Consider the following 20,813-nt stretch of genomic DNA (forward strand, 5'->3'; position numbering starts at 1 on the left):
TTTAAATTCAAGGCAATGAGGACTGTGTCTCTAAAGGACATGATAAGAGTTAACTTCAAGCTTTTTTTTTAGGCAAGTTTTTAACATGCTAGAGGGTTTTACTTGCATATGCAAAAATAACTGGTTTTATAATTTCAAAAGAAATTTTCTCTTAGCCAATCTTCTCCAGAGTCTAAAGAATATTGTGGCCACACTGTTGTTGGGGCCGCTGGGAGGAGGGCAAGAGGGATTCCATCTTGAAGATTGTCAGCCATCTTAAGGCAGGATGTGAACTGGGCCTGAACCCTGTTAACCATCCTTAATGAAAAACCAGGAAACCCCTTCCCAGATGGCAAACAAACATTGGAAGTAAAGGTCAGTTTGTCTCAGTTAGATAAATGATAGTGCCTGCACCTGCATATTGTAACTGTTAATTCTTCCACACCTGCGTGTTGTAAAAATAATTACTAACATGTAAGCAGTCGTGTAGCGGAGGGCATAGCACCAAGTCCTCCAAAATCATCGGGGTCCTTGTTGGGAACCAGTTCCCCTGGACCCTCTGGCGTAATAAACTGACTCACTGTATGGGGTGTTTTGTGACTCTGGATTCTTCAACACTGCCTTTTCTCTTTTAGTGTTCTCAATATTGATATTACTGTGAGGCTGCCAGGGCTAACACTATGACAGGTGGCCTGGACCTAAGTTTCGGTTTCCCCTGAAATGGTAAGATTCCCTACCCCCATCAGGCAGCCTGGAGCCAGCCAATCAATATGCACCCAGTAAGAAACAAAGGGAAAGCTGAAAAGCCCGCGAACGCCTAAGTTTGAACAAAAGCCCGCGAAAGTTTGTACCAATAAAATTGCTTTGCAAACATGTAACCAATCCGCTTAAGCCAGCTACCAACTGCTTATGTTCACCCTATAAATTTATGTAACAGCTGGGGCTCGGGGCTTTTTCTGACCCTGCACCACTGCGTTGGATGCGGCAGAAGCCCTGACTCGAGTCAGTAATAAACTTCCCCTTTTGCGAATTGCATTGTCTTGGAAGCCTTCTCTCTTCCGGCTCAGGGATTCGGACATCAGGCAAAACAGTTACCTCTTAGAAGTAGAGGTACTTCATATATAATATGTACACAGATATAAAGAGGCAGACTAGAGTTCTCATTGTTGGTTTTCAGTCACTCAGTCATGTCCACCTCTTTGTGATCCCATGAACTACAGCATGCAGGCTTCCCTGTCCTTCACCAACTCCTGGAGCTTGCTCAAACTCACAACCATTAGGTCAGTGATGTCATCCAACCATCTCGCCCTCTTTTGTCCCCTTCACCTCTTGCCTTCACTCTTTCCCAGCCTCAGGGTCTTTTTTAATGAGTCTGCTCTTTGCATCAGGTGGCCAAAGTATGGGAGCTTCAGCTTCAGCATCAGTCCTTTCAGTGAATATTCAGGACTGATCTCCTTTAGGATGGACTGGTTGGCTCTCCTTGCAGTCCAAGGGACTCTCAAGAATCTCCTCCAACACCACAGTTCAAAAGCATCAATTCTTCGGCACTCAGCCTTCTTTATGGTCCAACTCTCACGTCCATACATGACCACTGGAAAAACCATAGCATTGACTAGACAGATCTTTGTTGGCAAAGTAATGTCTCTGCTTGTTTAATATGCTGTCTAGGTTTATCATAGATTTTCTTCCAAGGAGAAGAGTCTTAATTTCATAGCTGCAGTCACCACAACCTGCAGTGATTTTGGAGCCCAAGAAAATAAAGTCTGTCTCTGCTTCCATTGTTTCCCTATCTATATGCCATGAAGTGATGAGACCAGATGCCATAATCTTCGTTTTTGAATGTTGAGTTTTAAGCCAGCTTTTTCACTCTCCTTTTTCACTGTCATCAAGGGGCTTTTTTTTTTTTTTTTTTTCTTTTTTCGTTGGCCACGCGCCGCCGCTCCAGCACCAACTGCACGTCCTGGGTGGACGACGGCAGCCGCTTGAGCCGGCAGATGGTGGCCTGCTGGGGCAGCGGCCCGAACTGCTCCCGCAGCACGTCGTCCAGCAGCTCGGCCGGCGGGACCCTCAGGAGCTCGGGCGCGGCGTCCATGGCTGAGCGCGGGGGCGGCGGGCAGCTGGGCCTTCCCCGGGGGCGCCGGGGCCCCTCGGGGGCGGGGCCCCGGGCACCTGCCAACATCCAAGGGGCTCTTTTTTATTCCTCTTTTCTTTCTACCATAAGGGTACTGTCATCTGCATATCTGAGGTTATTGACATTTCTCCCAGCAAACTTAATTCCAGCTTGTGCTTCAACCAGCCCTGCATTTCTCATGATGTACTCTGCATAAAAGTTAAATAAGTGAGCTGACAATATACACCCATTGTTACCGAGTCAAATCTTGCTCTGCTTGCTGCACGATAGGCCAATGAATCCGAGAGACAAACTGTTGAGGCAAGGAAGATACTTTAATCGGGGAGTCGAAGACTGAGAAGATGTCAGGCTAGCACCTCAAAATAACCATCTTATTGGGGCCTGGATGCCAGGTTCTTTTATAGGTCAGAGAGAAAGAAGCAGTGAGGAGCTAAAGTCAAAAGGCAGAACAGAGAGGGAGATGCAGTAGGGAAGTACAGTAAAAGGATCATCAGTCTTGTAAAACATCTCCAAGGGAATGTCCGGCCTTCAGAAGGGGTGTTAATCTCTTCTATCCACAGGTGGGCAGGGACAAACTATCTCTCCAAAAGCTGAACAAAGGCACTTTAATTTACAGTCCAGAAGAGGGGCAGGATCCTCTAGGCAAGCCATTGAGTATGACTATAATATTAAAAGCAAGTCAAAGAATGAGTTTCCAACATGGAGTCAGAATTGGTTTCCTCTCTGCAACACCTTGATGTACTCCTTTCCCATTTTTGAACAATTCCATTGTTCCATGTCTGGTTCTAACTGTTGCTTCTTGACCTGCATAAAGGTTTCCCAGGAAGCAGGTAAGGTGGTCTGGTATTTCACCTTCCCTCCCTCCTTCGAGAGATCTCATGGCTTCATTTAAAAGCTTAGTTATGAATCAGGGATTACCACATAAACTTACTAGTTTATAAGCAGTTGGTATACATTAAGTTTGCATGTTCAGATGACTGAGATCAGCTATCTGTAAGGTTGGCTGAGGAACATTTTAGTCTTTTACATTTAGAAGTGTGCTTTTTTTCCTTGGTTGCAGGTCCTTGAGGCCTGTATTTATATTCTAGTTTAGACATTTGCAAGATAAAGACACTATTTGCTTTTTCAAAGAACAGTTCTGCTGCCTAAAGTTACTAAAATCAGGGACAAGATTTTTAATCAAACTGATTTAGGAAGTTCTATGTTCTACAACTTCAGAGTTAAATTATTATGCCTTCAAAGTTTGTCTAAGGTATTCAGCACAGACCTTTCTGAATTTATAAATTGAGCCAAAGCAAAATTCCTATTTTTATATAAGAGGTTCTCGGATCCCCAGAATCAGGTAGAGCTGAGGAAGTCAGGCCCTTTTTGCCTAATTGTTCCAAAATTATTGCTGGACAGACATCTCAGTGTAAATTTTTCTAGCCCCTTAAATATATCACTTAAAACTAGGGTAAATAGAACACACTTGTTTGGATTTTACTTTTGGGGACCAGTAGGGAGCCTCTCTTGACTCATTAAATTTAGGTAGTGTAATAATGTCAAATTTTGTTTTAATTACATAAATGTCCATTCTATTTATCCCATACCAAATAAACATAAAAAGATTTTTTTTTTAATTTGTGGAGAATCTTTTTTTTTTTTTACTTTACCTCCTTGTAATAATAGCTAGATTTTCCTTCCAAATTCTTCCTGTTGATATTCTTAATTGTTCTTAATAGCATCTGTAAGAGACATTGAGGGGAACATCACAATGACACTATCTAAACCAGTATCTTGGGCTTCCCTGATAGCTCAGTTGGTAAAGAATTCACCTGCAATGCAGGAGACCTGGGTTCAATCCCTGGGTTGGGAAGATCCCTGGAGAAGGGAAAGGCTACCCACTCCAGTATTCTGGCCTGGAGAATTCCATGGACTATACAAGGGGTCACAAACAGTAGGACACAACTGAGTGACTAGCACTTTCTTTCTTTCACAAGTCAGTATCTCTGCTTCTCAGGTTAATTAGACTTTTGCTTTATCAGTCAGTTCAGTTCAGCCGCTCAGTCCTGTCCCACTCTTTGGGACCCCATGGACTGCAGCAAACCAGGCTTCCCTGTCCATCACCAACTCCCGGGGCTTGCTCGAACTCATGTCCATTGAGTTGGTCATGTCATCCAACCATCTCATCCTCTGTCGTCCCCTTCTCCTCCTGCCTTCAATTTTTCCCAGCATCAGGGTCTTTTCAAATGAGTCAGCCTTTTGAATCAGGTGGCCAAAGTATTGGAGCTTCAGCTTCAATGAATATTGGATGAATGAATGAATATTCAAGACTGATTTCTTTTAGGATGGATTGGTTTGATCTCCTTGCAGTCCAAAGGACTCTCAAGAGTCTTCTCCAACACCACATGTCAAAAGCATCAATTCTTCTGCATTCAGCCCTCTTTATGGTCCAACTCTCACATCCATACATGACTACTGGAAAAACCATAACTTTGACTGTACAGGCCTTTGTCAGTAAAATAATATCTCTGCTTTTTAATATACTGTCTAGGTTTGTCATTGCTTTTTTCCCAAGGAACAAGCGTCTTTTAATTTCATGGTTGCAGTCATCATCTGCAGCAATTTTGGAGACCAAGAAAATAAAGTCTGTCACTGTTTCCATTGTCTCCCCATCTATTTGCCATGAAGTGATGGGACCAGATGCCATGATTTCAGTTTTCTGAATGTTGAGTTTCAAGCCAGCTTTTTTACACTCCTCTTTCACTTTCATCAAGAGGCTCTTTAGTTCCTCTTCGCTTTCTGCCATAAAGATGGTGTCCGCAGGCCAGAAATTCTGTGCCCTGTCGTGGTCCAGGCATGGGTTGGAAAAGAATTTCCAGATATGAGACAGAATGAGAGGGAAATAAAGTTTATTAGAATGCGAGATGCTGTTAGAACAACGGGCCAGCTCAAGGGAGAACCGACGTTGAACAGGGGTCCTTAGTTCACTTTTATAGCCAGGGTACAAGGAGTGGGATGGGCGTCTTGTGGGTCATTTGCTGATTGGATGAGGAATGTATACTGGGTGGGGGAAGAGTAGGGCAAATACCTTCTCCCTATAGGGTAGGAGGGAGACAGGTTATACTGTTTCATTAATAGTTACAACATGAGGGAGGGAAGGATGATAAGGGTCTGGTTTTCCCGTTCCTGTATTCCAAGACCCTCCTTGGTTTTTTCTGCTCTTTTGTCCTTGGGTCACCACATTCCTCCCTCTCTTTATCTTTAGGGCCAATTCTTTGGCCCCTGTTGATACCCTGCTCATGTCTAACTATCTACCTGTTTCCCTTTTCAGGCATTTGGGAACCCAGTCTCAAAGGAAAAGGGGCAATGAGCATCTTGACATCTTCAGGCTGCACAGGGACGTCGTAGGGTTCTGGGTTCTCTTTGCCTGCTCTCTGTCAGGGTGCATTTACAGAGGGAGACGAGAGTCCATGGAATGATAAGGTGACTTGTTTCAGCATCGGCTAGGTGTTGGGTAGGGAATATTCTTGTCGTACTACCACTTTAGATTTGTTGTAGTCTAGAAGAAACAAACTTAACAAGAAAGTCAAAGGTACATGGCCCAGAGATTAATAGAAATAGAAAAGCTGCTCAGGGGCTGGCCAGGAGAAGCAGGACTAGACATTGGTTTGTGACATTAGTGTTTCTCTAGGTATGAGAAGATGCAAGAATTTGGGCTCATAAAATATTTACCTGAAAACCATCTGACTATCTGAAGGCCGGTTTTTCTGGCTTTTTCCCAGAGCACAGAGTGCCTTATTTCTGATCTCCACCCTGAACTCCTTTCAGGGAGTGTTGAAGGTCAGCAGCTTGCAGTGGTCATGATTTAATCTTTGTAGAGGTAGCTGGCCAGTGCCAACTTCCAGTCAGAAGGGTCCCTTCATAGCCCCATATTTGACCATGCTTTGGGGCATTTCATGGACATTGGGTCCCACGGTGCTGGGAAGGCTCATTCCCAGCTCTGCCGAAGAGTCCATTGACAGTTCAATCAATATGCTGTTACTAGACCAGGCCTTGGCAAGCGACAAAAGTCTCTGTACCATTCTTGTCTTACTACCCTCTTGGTCCAGGGAAATATTCCCTCTTGTTGCTTCTTCCCATATCTAGAGTTACATTATTACAATCACTGATCTCATATGGAACTGCATATCAGCATTTTATCACAGGCTCAGTCACACATTTAGTAACATAAGAAACACTCTTCTGAAACAAGCGACAGAAAATAATATAGCTAGCAGTTATTAATAAGGTCACAAGCAAGAATTAAAGGCAATTACAAAACAAGCTTTGGTTACAAAATGGGAAACGTGATGGGAGGGATAAATCAGGAGCTTAGGCTGAACATGCACACACTACTATATTTAAAATAGATAACCAACAAGGACCTACCATACCGCACAAGGAACTCTACTTAATATTTGTAATAACCTATATGAGAAAAGAATCTGAAAAAGAATGAATATATGTATAACTGATCCGGAGAAGGCAATGGCAACCCACTCCAGTACTCTTGCCTGGAAAATCCCATGGATGGAGGAGCCTGGTAGGCTGCAGTCCATGAGGTCGCTAAGAGTCAGACACAACTGAGCGACTTCACTTTCACTTTTCATTTTCAGGCATTGGAGAAGGAAATGGCAACCCACTCCAGTGTTCTTGCCTGGAGAATCCCAGAGATGGGGGAGCCTGGTGGGCTGCCGTCTATGGGGTTGCACAGGGTCAGACACGACTGAAGTGACTTAGCAGCAGCAACATGTGTAACTGAATCACTTTGTTGTATACCTGAAACTAACACAACACTGTAAATCAACCATACTCTGATAAAATTTAAGAGGAAAAAAAAAAGAATTTAAGTCAAAAAATTTCATTAGGTATAGCCCAGTATACCCCAGGTCATCTGACTTAGTTAAATGATTATAGCCGGTTGTTACTCTCCTGGTTGTACATCATAGAGCATCTGATCTTTATCTGAAGATTGGTTACTGAGATAAGCTTTAGAAACAAACTTAGAGTGTCTTTTTTAATAATTTAATTAAATCTTTTAGCAATATAACAAAACAACAAGGAACTATCTCAGAAGTGAGTCTTAGTAAACTAGACCTTAAATAACAAAACTAGAAACTTAATTTAACAATTAAAAAAACTTAATATTCAGTGAAACATGATTTTTTCATTGAGGGCATTAACCCTGTAGCCAGGGAAGGCTTTAACCCATCAAATAAAAATGAGGTTTGAAAAAAAAAAAAGAATTTAAAAAAAAAATGAGGTTTGTCAGGGAGCCAGGAAAATCCAAGCGGCCATCTTGGGTTTCCCATAGCCCTGACTCTTTGATTTACAGCTTTTGTTCACCCATTTTTAATTCCCTGATTTAGGAGTAGACTGTTGCCATGTTTTAAGAACATCAGAATAGCAAAAGTCTAACCGTGAGGGCTTATTTTTTATAGAAGCAGAATGAGCTTTGTCTACATGTACTATAATCTTAAATAATGTTTATTTGCTTTACCAAAGTAACAAAAGATTTTAAAAACGAATATAAATCCCTTAAAGGCAAAGAAATTCATAATCTGTTATCGAAAGCTCCACTCTAAGAAAACTTTGTTCTCTTAACAGAGAGAGTAGACTAAATTCCAGTCTGTTACCAGTTTACCAGATAACAAATAAACAAAATTTGGTTATTGGTTAATCTTAGAAAAGTCTTTTCCATAAATATTGAAGTAGCAAGTGGTATTCTTGCAAAGGCATCAGAGTGAAACCATAGAAGGCGTGTTTAAAATCCGATTAAATTGCAATTGACAAAGTAACCTGGTCATTGCTGTGACTTGTAACACTTTAACATGATAGCTAGAATTATAACTGACAACATTATACCAGGACATATCAGATTTTCATGAATTCCACATAATTTTAGGATATGTATATTAGTAACATCAACCATAACAGTATAACCTGAGAAGATTTATCACCCCTTCAACAGTACTTCCCATGTAATTTAGCATGTCCAGTGAACCCAGGTAGTTTAATACCTCTTTGGGATGTCCCAGGGGCCCTCTGAGGCATCCCAAAGTTAGCTAGAAGTCAAGTTATTTAGGAAGTTTTGCCGATAAACATCAAAAGGGTTTATAACATTCAGTCACACAGAATCATATAGATCACTGTGAAACAATATATTCACTTAGCCAAAGTAGCAAAGAAGATTTCAAAGGTAAACATAGAACAGATCACTTCAGAGGGGAAGAAACTTAAAATCCATTATCAAAGGCATTTCAACATCTCAAGAAAACTTGCATTTATGCACAAAACTCTTCCCTTGGTGCCCACTTTCTATAAAACCTTCTTATCACTTTTTATACCCATTACTTTGTCCTCCCATCCTGAAACAGCCACCTGTAAGTTAGACCTACTTCCTTTTCCCTTCATAAAATGTAATTTCATTCCTCATACACTCTTTACTGAAAACACACTTCCTATTTTAGCAACCAAGAACTGACCTTTATATTAGCATTCTATAGATTGGTGAACATAAATACCAGTGATAATTTCCAAAAAAACACATTTGCTTTCTTATAGAGAATATCTCAGGATGGCACCAAACACTATTCATTAACAGTCCAAAATCTTTTTTTTTTTTTTTCTGTCCAAAATCTTTAAGGGTGTTTGCTATGACCAGTGCATTCTCTTGGCAGAACTCTATTAGCCTTTGCCCTGCTTCATTCTGTACTCCAAGACAAAATTTGCCAAATTTGTTACTCCAGGTGTTTCTTAACTTCCTACTTTTGCATTCCAGTCCCCTATAATGAAAAGGACATCTTTTTTGGGTGTTAATCCTAGAAGGTCTTGTAGGTCTTCATAGAACTGTTCAACTTCAGCTTCTTCCACATTAATGGTCAGGGCATAGACTTGGATTACCTTGATATTGAATGGTTTGCCTTGGAAACGAACAGAGATCATTCTGTCGTTTTTGAGACTGCATCCAAGTACTGCATTTTGGACTCTTTTGTTGACTATAATGGCTACTCCATTTATTCTAAGGGATTCTTGCCCACAGTAATAGATATAATGGTCAAGAAAATTAGAGATACCAAGGGAACGTTTCATGCAAAGATGGGCATAATAAAGGACAGAAATGGTATGGCCCCAAAAGAAGCAGAAGATATTAAGAAGAGGTGGCAAGAATACACAGAAGAACTGTACAAAAAAGATCTTCATGACCCAAATAATCACGATGGTATGATCACTCACCTAGAGCCAGACATCCTCGAATGCAAAGTCTTAGGAAGGCCTTAGGAAGCATAACCATGAACAAAGCTAGTGGAGGTGACAGAACTCCAGTTGAGCTATTTCAAATCCTAAAATATGATGCTGTGAAAGTGCTGCACTCAATATGCCAGCAAATTTGGAAACCTCAGCAGTGGCCACAGGACTGGAAAAGGTCAGTTTTCATTCCAATCCCAATAAAAGGCAATGCCAAAGAATGCTCAAACTATCGCATAATTGCACTCATCTCACAGGCTAGTAAAGTAAGGCTCAAAATTCTCCAAGCCAGGCTTCAACAGTATGTGAACTGTGAACTTCCAGATGTTCAAGCTGGATTTAGAAAAGGCAGAGGAACCAAAGATCAAATTGCCAACATCCATTGTATCATAGAAAAAGCAAGAGAGTTCCAGAAAAACATCTACTTCTGCTTCATTGACTATGCCAAAGCCTTTGACTGTGCGGATCACAACAAACTGGAAAATTCTTAAAGAGATGGGAATACCAGACCACCTGATCTGCCTCTTGAGAAATCGTATGCAGGTCAGGAAGCAACAGTTAGAAATGAACATGGAACAGCAGACTGGTTCCAAATAGGGAAAGGAGTATGTCAAGGCTGTATATTGTCACCCTGCTTATTCAACTTATATGCAGAGTACATTATGAGAAACGCTGGGCTGGATGAAGAACAAGCTGGAATCAAAATTGAGGGGAGAAATATCAATAACCTCAGATATGCAGATGATACCCTTCTTATGGCAGAAAGTGAAGAACTAAAGAGCCTCTTGATGAAAGTGAAAGAAGAGAGTGAAAAAGTTGGCTTAAAGCTCAACATTCAGAAAACTAAGATCATGGCATCTGGTCCCATCAGTTCAGTCAGTTAGTTCAGTCGCTCAGTCGTGTCTGACTCTTTGCGACCCCATGAATTGCAGCACGCCAGGCCTCCCTGTCCATCACCAATAGATGGGGAAACAGTGAAAACAGTGACAGACTTTATTTTGGGGGGCTCCAAAATCACTGCAGCCATGAAATTAAAAGATGCTTGCTCCTTTGAAGAAAAGTTATGACCAACCTAGACAGCATACTACAAAGCAGAGACATTACTCTGCCAACAAAGATCCATCTAGTCATAGCTATGGTTCTTCCAGTAGTCATGTATGGATATGAGAGTTGAACTATAAAGAAAGCTGAGCACTGAAGAATTGATGCTTTTGGACTGTGGTGTTGGAAAAGACTCTTGAGAGTCCCTTGGACTGCAAGGAGATCCAACCAGTCCATCCTAAAGGAGATCAGTCCTGAATATTCATTGGAAGGACTGATGTTGAAGCTGAAACTCCAATACTTTGGCCACCTGATGCGAAGAGCTGACCCATTTAAAAAGACCCTGATGCTGGGAAAGATTGAGGGCAGGAGGAGAAGGGGATGACAGAGGATGAGATGGTTGGGTGGCATCACCGACTCAATGGACATGGGTTTGGGTGGACTCTGGGAGCTGGTGATGCACAGGGAGGCCTGACATGCTGTGGTTCATGGGGTGGCAAAGAGTTGGACACGACTGAGCGACTGAGCTGAACTGAATCCTGAATACAGGGTTCAAACTTACAACCTGCCCCTCTACTTTACTGTAAATACCCACAGTATTTTATTTTACTTTAAATACCCATAGTATTTCTCTAGTATATTATACAATTTGCATATTCACCATATCACTTCTGTCTGTCGCTCCCCACCATCCCCTGACAGGGAAGCCTGGCATGCTTCAGTCCAAGGGGTCACAAAGAGCCCCACAAGACTTACCGACTGAACAACAAAAACCTTCCCCCCAAAAAAAAAAAAAAAAAAAACCTTCCCCCATTCTACCGTAAGAGCTCCACTAAATCAGGGGTTTTTATCTGTCTTTCTAAGCCATGCATCACAATCTGAAAAGGTACTGGCACAAACTAGGTGCGCAGCAAATATTTGTGGAGGAAGTGAATTTTTAAAAACAGCATGATTCCAATTTTACTTTCTTATTTTAAAGCATAAACCTGTATACACAAGTGTAGGGGGAAGGAGAAGAAAAACAGTCAAAATGTTAATGGTGATTTTAAGTGATATTTTTCCTTCCTTATGTTTTCCCGTGGTTTTATTCCCCAAACTCGATGTGAAAATGTATTATCTCATCATAAGAAAATTGCTTTTTAAAACGTCTCTTCTAAATCTCGGGTGACATAGATTGCCACGCACAGCGAATTGTGTCTACTGTAAGTTGCACGAAGCCATTTTTCTGTAATCAACAATTCAGAAGGCATTGATGGTCTTTAAATAAATTACAGGTTTAAGCAATCGCCCAGTATTTTGTCGTGGTTAAACATTTCTTAAAGGAATAAGAAACCTTGCTCCGGCGGGCGACCGCGTTATCCCTGGGGAACACACCCACCTAGCAACCGGGAGTGGAGCTGAAGCCTGGCACTGCGCCTTTAATTCCCGGGTTGGGAGGGGCGGTGGAGAATTTCCGCTCCCCAACTCCCACCGCGGCCCTGGAGGCAGCTGTCACCTGTAAGGCGAGCACCGCGCATGGGGGATGGAGTCCGGCGCCCATTGGACAGGCTGTAAAGGCAGACACCTACCCCGAAGACTGGGGACCCCGCGGGGCGGCGGCGGGGGTCGCGCGCTGCGGCCCCCGGCTCCTTTCTCCAGGAGACTGCCGGGCCCCGCTGCGCTGGCATGACCGAGGTCCAGCTTCGAGGACACGCCCGTCACGCCTCGGTGAAAAAGATCAGGTGAGCCTGGTCGAGGCGGACCTGACTCCCGGAACCCCGGCTCCCTCCTCCGGCGGCGCCGCGACGTCCACCTTGCCCAGCAACCGGGAACCGCGGAGTTGGTGGGAGCGGGCGGCCTGGCTCCCCCCTTGCGGGGCGATAAGTGACCATGGCGCTGGCCGCGGCCGCGGCCGCGGCGGCCGCCGGGGTGAGCCAGGCGGCGGTGCTGGGCTTCCTGCAGGAGAACGGCGGGAAGGTGCGCAACTCGGAGCTGCTGAGCCGCTTCAAACCGCTGCTGGAGGCCGGCGACCCACGCGGCCGCGCCGCCCGCAGGGACCGCTTCAAGCAGTTCGTCAACGACGTGGCCGTGGTGAAGGAGCTTGACGGCGTCAAATTCGTGGTGCTGAGGAAGAAGTCGCGGTCCCGCGACGGACCCGAGCCCCCGCCCTGCTGCTTCCAGAGCGCCCTGGAGGAACCAGCCCCGCCGTCGAAGGTCACTTCTGTATCACAGGAGGAAACCGCGGCCTCGGGGGCTCTGTCCTCGTCCTCGGCACCGAGGGCGGCGGAACCGGCTGAGGACCCGGCCCCGCCATCAGAGCCGCAGGACACCACCGGGGCTCCGGCCTCAGAGCCCACTCAGGGGCTGTTGTTAGACTCGGCCTGGCAGTTAGGGGTGCCCTCGGACCCCCAGATTCCAGCTTTCGAGCTGGCCCAGCCCGCTGAGGGTCTCTCTGAAGATGTGGCCCCACCGTACACGGCGCCGTCAGAGGTAACCTCGCCCCGCGTAGAACCGCCAGACCCGGAAGCTGCGCCTCGGGGGCCACCACCACCCGCTCCGCGCCCGCCGCCTCAGAAGCCCTGCATGCTGCCCGTGCGCTGCGTCCCCGGCCCCTCGGCGCTGCGGATCCGGGCTGAGGAGCAGGGCCTGCGCAGGCAGCTGTCTGAGGAGCCCAGCCCGCGGAGCTCCCCGATGCTGCTGCGGCGGCTCTCGATTGAGGAGGCCGGCCTGGGCCTCGGTCTGGGCTCTGGCCGCTCCCCTCACCTGAGGCGCCTGTCGCGCGCCGGCCCGCGCCTGCTGAGCCCCGACACGGAGGAGGCTCCGGCTGCCCCGCCGCCGTCCGCCGTGCCCCTGGAGCCGGCCGAACACGAGTGGCTAGTGCGGGCGGCTGGGGGCCGCTGGACCCACCAGCTGCACGGGCTGCTGCTGCGCGACCTCGGCCTGGCAGCCAAACGCGACTTCATGTCTGGTTTCACGGCCCTGCACTGGGCCGCCAAGAGCGGCGACCTCGAGATGGTGCAGCAGCTGGTGGAGGTCGCGCGGCGTGGGGGCGCACGGGTCGACGTCAACGCGCGCTCGCACGGCGGCTACACGCCGCTGCACTTGGCGGCGCTGCACGGCCACGAGGATGCGGCCGTGCTCTTGGTAGTCCGCCTGGGTGCGCAGGTGCACGTGCGCGACCACAGCGGACGGCGCGCTTACCAGTACCTGCAGTCCGGCGCCTCGTATGCTCTGCGTCGTCTACTTGGCGACCCTGGCCTGCGAGGTTCGACCGAACCTGACGGGGCTGCTGGTGGTAGTGGCAGTTACGCGGCCCGGCGCCCCGTGCAGGTGGCGGCCACCATCCTCAGTTCCACCACCAGCGCGTTTCTGGGCGTCCTGGCTGATGACCTGATGCTCCAGGATCTGGCTCGAGGCATGAGGAAGTCAAGTTCCTTAAGCAAATTCTTGGGAGCCTCGCCCATGGCTCCTCGTAAAAAGACAAAGATCCGCGGCAGTCTGCCAACCTTTTCAGAAATCTCTCGTCGACCCACTCCGGGGCCCTTGGCTGGTCTAGTGCCCAGCCTACCCTCAGCAACCTGACGGTTCCCAAGGTTACGATTTAGTCGCTCTAATCGCCCCTCCCTCTCACAGTCAAAGCCTGCCCAAGACCATGGTCCAACACTTTTGGCTCCATCGTGTCTCCAGCTTTGTCCACTGCAGCCTGTTTTACCCAAGCGGGCCTTTGCCTCCAACTTCTTAATCTTTCTCCAGAGATGGGATTCAAGATCTCAGTGAGAGCCTCCTATGAAGAACTCTGGAAATCAGGCTTGAACCTTGGAGGAGATTTGCAATTTAGGATCAAAGGTTCAGGGGCAGCAGCTGGTCTGGCCCCTGAATGATTTAACCCAATGCCTCTGCATCTATATCTTCCAAAGCAGAATTACAGTTTTGTGTGATGATAGATTATTTGTCAGCTTTAAGCTATGCAGTGCATTTGTAATTTGATGCTTTTATCCTGTTTTTAAGTTGAAATGAGGTAAAACAACTTTCATAAAATAACCTCTTGAAATTATATTTTTCCAAAATGCTCAGACATTTTCAATCTTTTGCTAAATATTTTGGAATTCTATTTAAAAAAAAACCAAACGATCAAGATCTAAAGGAATTAAGTCCCAACCAACAAAACCCTTGAATGGTTATCTACCTCATTTTAAGCAATCAAGATGCCAGACAGTCTTGAACACAGAAAGTGACCATTGTGAATGTAATTAATTTCGGTTATACTGTGAATGCTAAATATTAGAAAACAAGTGCATCTTGGAAGTAAAAGTGATTTAACAATGAGAGAAAAGAGACATTTTTGGCAAATACTTTTAATTTGTGGGTTTTTTTTTCCCCCTTTGAGCCCAGCTCTGGGTTATTTATTTATTTATTTTTAAATTGAAGAAGAAACAAAGGTACAGAGCAATTAAGTAACTTTGTCCAAAGTGTTAGTTGCTCAATCATGTCCGACTCTTTGCGACCCCATGGACTGTAGCCCACTATGCTCCTCTGTCCGTGGAATTCTCCAGGAAAGAATACTGGAGTGGGTTGCCATGCCCTTCTCCTGTGGTTGTCTTTATGGTGAAATATAAACATGTATCTTTGGCAGTGGTCGCTGGCTACTTTGATATGGCATGAATATTTAACTTTTAAAAATTTGATTTATTTGTGAATTGCACCATTGTGCCATGTTTCTGAATCTGTGGCTTTCAAATCTGGCTGAGCCTTTCACTGCAGTAGGTGAATATTCAAAGACAAAAAATGTCATAGCCTAACAACAGGAAAATAACTGGTTAAATAGTAACAGATACAATTAAGGAGCAACTATTTTATACGAAAGTTCTATACAAGCAAAACTTATGTGGTAGCCATTTTAAAAAGCCATCTGAAAGCAAACAACTTATTCCAAAATAGCAAATGCAAAGTCTCCTTGCTCAGCGACTTTAGAGAGGTTGCTTAATTTACCTGTATCTTTGCTCCTATTTATAACTGAGAAGGTTTTAAGTATTGCCAGGATTTCTCAGGTTCAACCCAGCGTAATTGTAATGGCTCTTTTCCCATTTTAAAGATATGGAGTCTATTTGCTCAACCAATCTTTTTAAAAAATATCATATTGTAATAATGCTCTGCTTTTGCAAATTGGGTTTGCATGTGATTAGTTATACCAAATAGTTTTTGTGGCCAGGGTAGTGGGGCTGCCCTCCCATATATGTATCAGTGAGGCCTCTGAAATTATTTAAGGCAGTCCTTCCTGGAATGTTTTGATTTAAACAATGAAATAAACATTTTCCCATTTTGTTCCTGCTTGTGTGATGCTGTACTTCCCTTAAAGATTCTATAGGACTTGCTACTGTATTTGCCTTTCATTACTTTTATCCCCATCTTTTTGCTTCTTTCAAGTATTCTACTATTGAAAGAATTTGGATTTCTCTGCAAAGTAAAGGAATCAGCCAAACATGGATATGATAGCCAAAAACTGTAGGTAAATGTAGGCCCTGATCTGGCCTCTCCCATCTTCCTTGCCTGGAACTCTAGCTAAGCTGCATAAATTATTTCAAAATGCACATCAAATCGTCTGCCTCTGTGAAAAAATAAATGACAAGAGGCAATAATTAAAGCAATGTGAGGAGCTGAAGGTCTAAAAATAAAATATTAGAAATTTTTCATAATGAAAGAGAAACTTGACTGAGGGTAACAAAGGTCACACCCACAGGTATGACTGGCTTTGAGAAAGACAAAATGTTAAGCAGCATATTAGCGATAACAATAATGAATGTTTATGGCACATTTAAATCAGAAGATTCTTAAACTGTGGAAGAATCTTTGTGTTTCACAAGGGTGTGCTGCAAACCTTCCAAGTGAAGTAAAAATATTTGGCAAGAGTTTAGGGTCAATAAGCCTAACGTGCAGGTGTAAGAAACCACTGCTTTTCCCTTGCAGGCTAAGACCATCTGAAACTATAAGGGAAGTTAGTAGGAAATTACAGTTTAATATGCATATGGGAAGTTTTCAAGAAGAATAACTGGTTAACAGGAGGCATACCTGTGGAAGGGTATTTCCAACAACCGACCCCCCCCCCCCCCCCGCAAATTAGTTGTTCATCGATTAAGGCAATTTATCTGGTTAAAATTATCACAGGGAACAGAATCACTCCTCTTAATGGGGAAAGAGTTAATTGCTGATGTAGATGTGTATGACTCATATCCACAGCAAGCTTCTTAATACAATTGTACATTTCCTCTCAGGAGGATGGAGGCTGTTCTTGCGTATGTGTTATGTACCTAATGGAGACCAGGGTATGTTGTTGTTGTTGTTCAGTTGCTCAGTCGTGTCTGACTCTTTGCGACCCTATGGACTGCAGCAAGCCAGGCTTCCCTGTTCTTCACAATCTCCCAGAGTTTACTCAAACTCATGTACATTGAGTTGGTGATGCTACCCAACCATCTCATCCTCTGTTGTCCCCTTCTCCTCCTGCCTTCAGTCTTCCCCAGCATCAGGGTCTTTTCGAGTGGGTCAGTTCACCCCATCAGGTGGCCAAAGTATTGGAGCTTCAGCTTCACCACCAATCCTTCCAATGAATATTCAGGGTTGATTTCCTTTAGGAATGACTGGCTTGATCTCCTTGTGGTAAAAGGGACTGTCAAGAGTCCATCACCACAGTTCAAAGGCATCAATTCTTTGGCACTCAACCTTTTTATGGTTCAGCTCTCACATCCATATATGACTACTGGAAAAACCATAGCTTTGACTAGACAGATTTTGTAGGCAAAGTAATGGCTCTGCTTTTTAATATGCTGTCACATTTAACAGCTTTTTTAATATGCTGTCACATTTAACAGCATTTTAATATGCTGTCTAGGTTTGTCATAGTTTTTCTTCCAAGGAGCAAGCATCTTTTAATTTCATGGCTGCAGTCACCATCCACAGTGATTTTGGAGCCCAAGAAAATAAACTCTGTCATGTTTCCACTGTTTCCCCGTCTATTTGCCATGAAGTGATGGGACCAGATGATACGATCTTAGTTTTTTGAATGTTGAGTTTTAAGATGGCTTTTTCACTCTCCTTTTTCATCTTCATCAAGAAGCTTTTTAGTTCCTCCTCACTTTCTGCCATATGGGTGGTGTCATCTGCATATCTGAGGTTATTGATATTTCTCCCCACAATCTTGATTGCAGTTTGTGCTTCATCCAGCCCAGCATTTTGCATGATGTACTCTGCATATAAGTTAAATAAACAGGGTGACAGTATACAGCCTTGACATACTCCTTTCCCAATTTTGACCAGGCTATGGGGAATGCATATATAACCTGTGTTTACTAGGTGCTAAGCACGGTTCTAAACACTTTGCAGGTATTCACCGCCACCTTACAATGTATGTACTGTTAGTATCTTGATTTTTAAAGTGAGGAAGCGTAGAGAAACTGTAAGTAACCTGTATGGGCCTCAAGTTAGTAACTGTCATGGTCAGGATGGCATCCTGGTGCTCTTTTCCAGTAAAGCATCCTGTTACAGAAAAGCAAGGTGGTCTCATCTCAGCTCTTTATTCATTTAGTGACCTTAAGCAAGTCACCTAGTTCTCCAAGCTCCATCTTTCTCTCTGTGGAATTGGCAGTACTTATCCTACAGGCTGTGGGGAGGGAGGAGCACATGGAATGAGTAGGTAGAGTTGTCTGTGAACTGCAACACCATCCTGAAATATTACTAGGAGTGCCAAGTTGGTCCCAAAGGGATATCTGGATGCATTCCAAAACCAAATAGCTCTGATTTGTGGTGTTGCTCTACCTGATCACCATTCTTTTACCATGTTAGTACCTATATATATAAACAACATTGACGCTACTAGGAAAAATATATTCCCACAAAAGGGAAACTATCCTATATTCTGTAAGTGATATCACATTATTTCAAATATTGCAATGCCTTTTATTTGTTTATTTTTGGCTGCACAGGATTTTTGTCGCTGTGTGTCGGCTTTCTCTAGTTGTGGCGAGCGGGCTTCTCATTGTGATGGCTTCTCTTGTTGCAGAGCACAGGCTCTAGGCTCATGCCGACTCAGTAGTTGTGGCACACGGGCTTAGCTGCCCAGTAGTATGTGAAGTCTTTTCTGGTCAGGGATCTAACCCTTGTCTCCTGTGTTGGCAGGTGGGTTCTTTTTTTTTTTAATTTATTAATTTATTCTTAGCTTGCTGTGTCTTCATTGCTGCAAGTGGGCTTTCTCTAGTTGGGATGAGTGGAGACTACTCTCTAGTTGCAGAGCTCAGGCTTCTCATTGCGATGGCCTCTCTTGTTACAGAGCACAGGCTCACATGGGCTCAGTGGTTGTGGCACAGGGGCTTAATTGCTCTGAGGTGTGTGGAATCTTCCCTCACCAGGGATTGAACCAATGTCCCCTTCTTTGGCAGGCAAGATTCTTAACTACTGGACCATCAGGGAAGTCTCCACAATGCCTTTCTTACCCCACATACCTCTAGAATCCCCAGCCTCACCTTCCAGTCCTAAACAAGCAGTCATTCAGCCTTCTGGATTGAAAGCACCCCTCTGCACATATGGCTTTAAGGCTGGGCCTACTCAGGACCTATATTCGTCACCTTTTCTTTGCCTTATCCTGGAATAAATTATCTGATCTTTTAAAATGGTTTAATAAATAGACTGTCACTCTCCAGGTAGCTTGTTGCCTTGAACCTCTGTGGCTGGCGTCACACTTCCAGAACTGCCCCACCTCTGGACTTGAACCTGTGGAGCAGAGGTGGCCTCAGATATTACTGCAGGGAAGTGGAAAGAAGGACCAGATAGTGAGAGAGGGAGTGGGAGGAAAAGAGGTGGGGAGGGAGTGATTGAGAGAGAGATCTCTGGACCTCTCCTCCAGAAGGGGGAAAAAGTTCTCCTAGTGAGAACTTAGTGCTGACTTCAATTTCAGAGACAGCAGGTAAACACCCATGGTGATTTTCTAAACTGCAGCTAGGCGGTGAAAGTAACCTTATGGGTTCGTTGGGAGGATTGATTTACAGCATTTGCCTGAGTCCCGCCCCCCACATTCCCCCTTTCATCTCTCTGCGGTGGTCCTCAACCGCATTTGACCTGAATGTCCTCTGAAAACTTCTGAATTACTCGTGACTGAACAGCGAGGTAGTTTGTTCCCCTGAGGATTTCTGAGGTTCACTCCAGCCGCTTGCCGAGGTAGGTGGTGCGCGGAGCAGACTGTTCCAGCCAGACTGAGCGCCGGCTTGGGGCGCCGCGGAACATTGCTTTCCTACTCAGTTTCCAATTTACAGTCAGAAGGTAGAAAGTACACTAATTAAATCCATATTAGGAGGCACCGCGGGGGCGGGAAGAGGCGAGTGGGAGATGAGGCATCGCGGCTGCCTGTTGCCCAGCAACAAGGGCACCCGCTAAGCTGTGGGGCGCAGCGCCTCAGGCCGCCGGGCTGGGGGTGGTGGGACCGGCAGGCTGGGGCGTAGCAGCTTGGGGAGGTGCGGACAGAAACCCCAGCAGAGACCCAAGGAACCCTCTTTCCCACCGTGGGGAACTAAGTAAGGTTCTTTTGGATATTGATCCTCAAGATCAACCCCACCCCCCACCCCCAGCTTTCCCCTCCCCACACCTCATTAACCAACAAATGTCGAAGGACGTGGCAAAGGAAAGCGAGTAAACCCTAACCCACAGCCGGCTGGCTAGAATTTCCTTCCGACAGAAGCAAAGGCTTAGCCCACCCCCCGCTTCCCCCAACCTTCAGGCCCAACAGGGACAGTGCTCAGGACAAAGCAGCGTCTCTGGGGCTAGCCCGGAAGGCCTGGTAGCTGGCGAGGTGGTGAAGTGTCATATAAAGAACAGCGCCCTCTGCTGGCAGCGTCCAGGAGGGTGGAATTCACCCGGCTTCTCGTATTCACTGCCTCCCTCCACCCCCAAGTCGTAGCCTGTGGTGCCAATATCCAACACCTATGCTGAGCTTCTTGTCCTCTGAAGGAACAACGGGGTGTGGAAGAAAGATAAACTGGGGCAGGAAGGAGAAGGAGACAAATGGAAAGACCTGCTCAGTTGGGGCCCCACTTTGGTGGGCGCTCTCGATCTGGTACAGCAGCCTCCTATTTCCCCGTAGGAAAAACCAGCCAAGAACCAAAGTGCAGTTTAACCGGACAAGGGCAGACGCTGTTTCCCATGTCCATTCAGGGCTGGGAGTGTTTTGTCTGAAATACACAATTTCCACTGGCCTAATGGACGAGGTTAAGTGTATATCTAACAATAGCGCGCAGAGTCGCGTCCACTCTGCGACCCCATGGACTGTAGCCGCCAAGCTCCTCTGTCCATAGGATTTTTCAGGCAAGAATACTGGAGTGGGAAGAATATCACAATAGGAGAAAGCAATGAGCACTGTACAGGGCAGGCAGAAATA

The 20,813-nt window shown here is 45.3% G+C and overlaps 1 protein-coding gene across 1 annotated transcript; it reads left to right on the top strand.

Moving 5' to 3' along the window:
• Positions 1-11,892: 11,892 nt before the first annotated feature.
• On the top strand, positions 11,893-15,724 carry SOWAHA (sosondowah ankyrin repeat domain family member A). The gene has a single exon (XM_043912756.1). It carries the CDS (start codon positions 12,290-12,292, stop codon positions 13,979-13,981), a length of 1,692 nt encoding a protein of 563 aa, XP_043768691.1. The 5' UTR covers positions 11,893-12,289; the 3' UTR covers positions 13,982-15,724.
• Positions 15,725-20,813: the final 5,089 nt, after the last annotated feature.

Source organism: Cervus elaphus, chromosome 9, assembly GCF_910594005.1.
Source record: "Cervus elaphus chromosome 9, mCerEla1.1, whole genome shotgun sequence".
NCBI lineage: Eukaryota > Metazoa > Chordata > Mammalia > Artiodactyla > Cervidae > Cervus > Cervus elaphus.

Coding starts and splice junctions, on each gene's coding strand:
- SOWAHA (XM_043912756.1), top strand. CDS start 12,290: ATGGCGCTGGCCGCGGCCGCGGCCGCGGCGGCCGCCGGGGTGAGCCAG.